Source organism: Tiliqua scincoides, chromosome 13 (genome assembly GCF_035046505.1).
Source record: "Tiliqua scincoides isolate rTilSci1 chromosome 13, rTilSci1.hap2, whole genome shotgun sequence".
In the NCBI taxonomy this organism is placed as follows: domain Eukaryota; kingdom Metazoa; phylum Chordata; class Lepidosauria; order Squamata; family Scincidae; genus Tiliqua; species Tiliqua scincoides.
The window spans coordinates 6,872,589-6,879,427 of record NC_089833.1 but is presented as its reverse complement, the minus strand read 5'-3'; the positions used below and the strand labels follow the sequence as shown (position 1 = coordinate 6,879,427).

At 52.7% G+C, this 6,839-nt stretch overlaps 1 protein-coding gene across 1 annotated transcript in view; it reads left to right on the top strand.

The window, feature by feature from the left end:
• The window catches only part of LOC136663637 (zinc finger protein 208-like), a 42,718-nt gene that overhangs the window by 23,877 nt on the left and 12,002 nt on the right, over positions 1-6,839 (top strand). Inside the window, exons 5-6 of the mRNA XM_066640467.1 lie at positions 2,521-2,647; positions 3,849-5,778. Of these exons, the coding sequence (XP_066496564.1) occupies positions 2,614-2,647; positions 3,849-5,778 (1,964 nt within the window). The 5' untranslated portion in view covers positions 2,521-2,613. The remainder of the gene's footprint in view (positions 1-2,520; positions 2,648-3,848; positions 5,779-6,839) is intronic.

The window sequence follows — 6,839 nt, the reverse complement described above, 5'->3', positions numbered from 1 at the left end:
AGGGGTTGGGGCCCTGGGCTCAAACCGGGATGGTGCCCCTCCAAGCGCTGCGCCTCTTGCAGGGGAGCCCCGGGCTGCGCTGCTGGGCACCCCCTTTCCCGGAGCCCGTCCCTGGGGACCCGGTGCCTTCCTCCCTCCCTCCCGGCGAGAGGGGCCCTGATTCTGATGGGATTCGTAGCGGGCGCCAGTCTCGTCCCAGGGAAGGTCCCCGTCCGACGATCCTGGGGGGGGGGGGGCAGCTGGACTGGAGAGCCCCGGGAGGGGCCCAGGGTACGGAAGGGGGTGAAGCCCCCCCGGGTGCTGCAGGGGCCCTGAGCAGGCAGGGAGATGCTTCGCCTGCGGAGTGCCCGATCCGCAGCAGGCAGGACTGCCCTGTCCGGGTCTTGCTCCCTCCCTGCGCGCAGGCCCCTCCCCTCCTTCCGCCCCATCCCTCCTCGGCCGCACTGCCGGATCTGCTGCTCCAAGGGGTCCGGGCGCTTGGGGGGTCGTCGCCCACAAAGGTAAGGGGCAGCATCTCCCCCTGTTGGGGGGGCGGGAGGGGCTGCGGCTGCGGCTGGAGAGGCTGCGGCGGGGGGACGGCCGCCTGAGCAGCCTTCCCTTTCTTTCCCACGTGGTGGGGGGCCGGGGAAGTGCCTGGCCTGTGCAGGGAATCATCGGGGTGGGGGCTGCGAAGGGGGAGGGGATCTCCTTCCCTCCCCCTTCGCCCCAAAGGGAGGCAGGTGCAGCCCTCGTCTTTGGGCAGGAGGGAGGGGGCCGCCTTGCATCCCAGGCAGGGGGAGGACCCGCCGTAGGGCAGGAGAGGCTTTGGGGGCGGCCAGGCGCACGACCCGCTCTCCGTCCCGATCCCTCCACCAGCAGCGGCGCTCAGGGCTCCCACGCGAGGACAGAGCCAGTGGGTGGCTGGAGGCCTCCAGAGGCTTCCTTGCAGGGACCCCCCTCCCTGCCCCAGTGCAGCACTGGAGTCCCCCAGCCTGTGACTGTGAACGGCCCAGCCCAGAGACCCAGGGGGGCAGCAGGTAGAAGCCCTGATGGGGGTGGCACTGGGTTGGGGGATCCCCACTTGGCCCCCCCAGGAGACTTTCTCTTCCTTCCTGAATGTTCCTGAGGGCACAGAGGGAGGCAGGTCTCCAGCCCTGCCCAGAACTTGTCAGCATGTGGACCTGGAGCATCATTCCCCGTGCTTCTGTGCATGTATTCAGTGGCCCTGATCCGATGGCACCTGCACCACAGACCCCATCGAAAGGCATCAAGGGGAGCCTCATGAAGCATCTTCCTCCCTCTCCTCTTCCTCACAGGAGCTGGAGGACACTGGCAGGTTGTGCAACTTCTTCTTTCCTTGAGGTGGGGCAGAAGCAGCTTCAGTGCAGCCTGCGCAGGTAGGGAAGGGTCACGGGGAGGCTGGTCCCAGGCCAGGCCAGGCCAGGCCAGGCGCTCTGCTCCCCAGCACCTCTCTGAGGCCCTTCCACTGAATCTGCCCTCTAAGGGAGCTGCAAATGCCTTTCACAAGCCTTTGACTCTTCCCAGGAATCCCACCCACCTTGCAGGCTGAAGGGGGGGGAGTGGATGGTTTCAGGGTCCCATAAGATATGGGAAGAAAGAAGCAGGCAAGGGGAAGCGGAGAGGCGGTCCTGGAGTCAGTCGCCATCAGTCAGGAAGGCAGCTTGGTCTTGGGAACGGGGCCTGCTGCCAGTCCTGCTTCAGCCCAGGCACTTTCTCCATCTGATGCGCAATTTGTGATCATAAGAACATAAGAACAGCCCCACTGGATCCTCTAACCCAGCCAGTGTTGGGGGAACCAGAGGAAGCTGCCTGGGATGAGGGGTGCCTGGCTAGGAGTTGAACTGGAGAAGCTGTCCCAGGACCAGGAATCCAGATTGAAAGGGGCTCAGGGTTGGTTCTGAGCTCCACCTTCTCCCCTTTCAAGGCAGACATTCCAGCAAAGCTGTGCTGTGGCTTTCTTTGCTCCCAGGACAAATGGGCAAGTCCTGGAGATACAAACAAGATTTTTAGCCGAGCGGGAGGGAGCGGGAGGCCAAAGAGCAAAGGGATCCTCACCTCACTGGCCAGGTGTGATGTCTTCCTCAAGGGTTTTCCAGGCTGGCGATCAGATAATCACTGAGGGGAGGAAAAATACCTTCTGCTCGTCCTGGCTGTGTCTGTAATCCCAGTGGCATCAGGGATACCTCCCAGGTGGGGCTTAGGGAGGGAGACTCCGACCTGGAACGCTTCCACAGCCTCACTCCATGAGAACAGCAAAGCTCTTTTGTGCCATCTGGTTAAAGCAGTGGCCCCCTGGTTCTTTCTGGGAGGATCTCCACAAGGCCAGGCCACGGGCAGGATCCTAGTCTTCTCTCAGCACTTGATCTCTGGGAACTTGATTAACTCATGGAAATCATGGCCAAAGGCGGACTTCTGGGGTGACACTACAGTCTGCCAATCTCATCATGAGAGCAGGCTTTGAAATGGTGAGCGGAAGGCTGATTCTGTTACCTGAGAGAGACAAGTATCTTCTTCTTCCAGAGTCCAGTGTCCTTTGAGGAGCTGCCTGTGTCTTTCTCCAAGAAGGAGTGGACTCACCTTGATCCAGACCAAAAAACATCTCCCCAGTACATCATGGAGGTGAATTTGGGGGACGTGGCCTCGCTAGGTAAGGCTCCCTCTTTCCCTGGCTTGACAGAAGCCCCTGACAATTCAGAGTCGCTTTGGATCAGCAATGACCTCTGTTTCTGGCCTGTGAGGTCTTTTTCTTCAATTTTGCTTGATAATGTCACTTTCAGCCATGACATCACTTCTGGTGGGTCCTGGGCAGATTGTCATTCTAAAAAGTGGGTCCCAGTGTTAAAAGTTTGGGAACTACTTCCTTAACTCAAAGCAGGCCAATGAGACATCTAGGGGGTGGGGGGCATGATACCCTAGTGTCCAAAATTCTGGAAATCGTGGCTTTTAGGAATAATACCATCATGTTATGTTTGTTCTGAAACTCAAGAGCTCTTGAGAGGTGTTGGTGGTCAGAAGGTGCCGTTTCTGGTCTTCCAGCAGAATATTTGAATGGGAGCCAGGAAACTCTGTTTGAATGTATCCAGTTTCTGGGAGAAATGGGAGGCGTGGTTTATGACCTAAATCCCCTTGCAGCCGGATCCCAGGAAAATGTGCACAGGATTGTGGCCTCAATCAAGAGAGTGACTTTCCTGGCCTGTGGAACTATTCTCAATGTGACCACCGGTTCCACGTGGCAACTTTACTGCTCAGGCCTGTGCTTTTTCATGGCAGGAAGGCAGGCAGGCAGCTTCCAGTGTGTGCGCATGGATGCATGTCTCCTGGACACCTTAAATGTGTATTTCTTCATCTGAAAGATATCTAAGCTGCTTTTCCTGGTTCAGTTTTAATACACTTTTTTGGTTCACCTAATTTGCTAATTTGAACTTCAATCAGCTATTTGAACCCTGAGTCTGCCTGGCACGGAAAGGGCAGGGCAATGCAGTCACGTTCCCTTGCTCTGCAGGTGATACCCTGAGAATGATTTTGAGAGGAACGCCTGAGGTCCAGTTTTTTCTAGGAGGGAGGTTCTGCCTAGGGAGCCCCTCTGGCTAGACAGATCTCCTGGGCTGGTGGCAGCAGATTCCATCAAACAAGATGTTGTGCCATTCAGGTGTGTGTCCAAACAGGAAAGAAAAAGAAGCAGGAAGGGAATGAGGGTGCTAACCACTAGGCGCTACTGCATGTAGTTAATGACAGCCTCCCTCTTGACTCTGGTAGTTCATCAGAACACTTTTAACTTGGGTTACTGAAAGAGCTGCCATTTCTTTTCTGGCTGTATCTCTTACCGTTTTCTGTGTTCTTTCCTCCAGATGATGGGGGGGAAACTGAGGATGTGAGAGAAGAACATGGAGCGTTGGAAAGAGCCCAGCATAAGGAGGGAGGACAGCAGAGAACAGAAGCAGAGGAGGAAGGGGAGTCTCAGTGTTTTCCTTCTCGGCATAAATACTCCCCGGCACCTCAGAGAACTCAAACAGAGGAGAAGCCCTATGAATGCTCAGAATGTGGAAAGAGCTTCAATCACAGACAAGTCCTGAGCATACATCAACGAACTCACACAGGGGAGAAGCCTTATGAATGCTCGGAGTGTGGAAAGAGCTTCAGTCAGAATGGAAGTCTCACTTTACATCAACAAACTCACACAGGGGAGAAGCCCTATGAATGCTGGGAGTGTGGAAAGAGCTTCAGTCGTAGTGGAAGTCTCACTGTACACCAGAGAATTCACACAGGGGAGAAGCCCTATGAATGCTTTGAGTGTGGAAAGAGCTTCAGTCAGAGTGCAAACCTTACTGCACATCAACAAACTCACACAGGGGAGAAGCCCTATGAATGCTGGGAGTGTGGAAAGAGCTTCAGTCGTAGTGGAAGTCTCACTGTACATCAGAGAATTCACACAGGGGAGAAGCCCTTTAAATGCTTGGAGTGTGGAAAGAGCTTCAGTTGGAGCAGAAATCTCCATCTACATCAACGAACTCACACAGGGGAGAAGCCTTATCAATGCTCAGAGTGTGGAAAGAGCTTCAGTCTCAGACAAAGCCTGAGCAAACATCAACGAACTCACACAGGGGAGAAGCCCTATGAATGCTTTGAGTGTGGAAAGAGCTTCAGTCAGAGTGCAAACCTTACTGCACATCAACGAACTCACACAGGGGAGAAGCCCTATGAATGCTTTGAGTGTGGAAAGAGCTTCAGTCACAGTCGAGGCCTGAGCAAACATCAACGAACTCATACAGAGGAGAAGCCGTATGAATGCTTGGAGTGTGGAAAGAGCTTCAGTTGGAGCAGAAATCTCCATCTACATCAACGAACTCACACAGGGGAGAAGCCATATCAATGTTCAAAGTGTGCAAAGAGCTTCAGTCACAGAGAAAGCCTGATCATACATCAACAAACTCACACAGGGGAGAAGCCCTATGAATGCTTGGAGTGTGGTAAGAGCTTCAGTCGTAGTGGAAGTCTCACTGTACATCAGAGAATTCACACAGGAGAGAAGCCATTTAAATGCTTGGAGTGTGGAAAGAGCTTCAGTCAGAGTGTAAACCTCACTTCACATCAACAAACACACACAGGGGAGAAGCTGTATGAATGCACAGAATGTGGAAAGAGCTTCAATTACAGACAAAGCCTGAGCATACATCAACGAACTCACACAGGGGAGAAGCCCTATGAATGCTTTGAGTGTGGAAAGAGCTTCAGTCACAGACAAAGCCTGAGCAAACATCAACGAACGCACACAGGGGAGAAGCCTTATGGATGTTTGGAGTGTGGAAAGAGCTTCAGTCAGAGTATACACCTCACTTTACATCAACGAACTCACACAGGGGAGAAGCCTTATGAATGCTTGGAGTGTGGAAAGAGCTTCAGTCGGAGTGTACACCTCACTTTACATCAACGAACTCACACAGGGGAGAAGCCCTATGAATGCTGGGAGTGTGGAAAGAGCTTCAGTCGGAGCGGAAGTTTCACTTTACATCAGAGAATTCACACAGGAGAGAAGCCTTATGAATGCTTGGAGTGTGGAAAGAGCTTCAGGCAGAGTGGAGATCTCCGTCTACATAAACGAACACACACAGGGGAGAAGCCGTATGAATGCTTGGAGTGTGGAAAGAGCTTCAGTCAGAGCGGAAGTCTCACTTTACATCAGAGAATTCACACAGGAGAGAAGCCGTATAAATGCTGGGAGTGTGGAAAGTATTTCAGGCAGAGTAGAAGCCTTGCTGTACATCAGAGAATTCACACAAGGTAGCTTTCTGCACAGAAGAGAAATGACAGAACGACTGAGAAGTTAGAAGGAGCAACGCCGTACATTTCATATTGCATGTCATTGACTGGAACCAAATCCTGCGGTGGATGAGCTGCAGCCGTGATGGGCAACAGAGCTCCAAGTGACTTGTCCTCCTTCTGCCCTGGCCAAGTGGTTCTCAAACATGTTAGTACCAGGACCCACTTTTAGAACCACAGTCTATCAGGACTCACTAGAAGTGATGTAATTATCATGGAAGATTTGTCATGGCTGGAAGTGGCATCAACAAGCAGGAACGTTTTAACGCCACCCCCCCCAATACAACAAAGTCAAATCTAATTAAGAAAATCAAAAGTTCATATAAGGTATAAGTTTAAAAGAATTATATAAAATAAAGAAGAAGCTCCCAGCTTTTCCAAGCAATTACTGATTAGAAATAATTCCCCCAACATCCCAATGGCCACAATCCTCAATTACTCAGGAGTGAGCCCCCCTGACTATCATGGTTAAAAGCATATACAGAGTAGCCAGTTAAATGGATGGATCTGTCACATTTCCCCAGATGCATCATATACCAGGGTAGCATCAGGTGTCATATATTAAAAGTAAAATACACATGGAAATGAATTAAATGGGGACCCACCTGAAACTGGCTCCCAACCCACAGTTTGAAAAACACTGCCCTGGCATATGCTGCAGGTAATGGGGAAAAACTCCAACCACAGTCACCCCTTTCTACCCTCTTTCTGCTCCATCCCCCTCTTCCTTGTGAAATCCAGGGAGTGGTGGGGAATGACAAGGAGGCAGAGTTGGCCCTTTCCCCAGTATACCTGAGGCATCTGTCTCAGTCTGTCTCATGGATGGACCGGCTCCCAGAATTTGAACCATGTTTTTTCTCCCCCCCGCTTATATGGAACTTCAGCACTGCAACTCATCAGCCTACTACTTGCCCAGTAAGCAGGCCACGTTCAGATGTCCACCAGCATCTGGCCTTGTGTGGATGTCTTGGGATGGAATATCCTGGACCACGCAAATCCCTGTAATGCGCTCAGCTAAATGC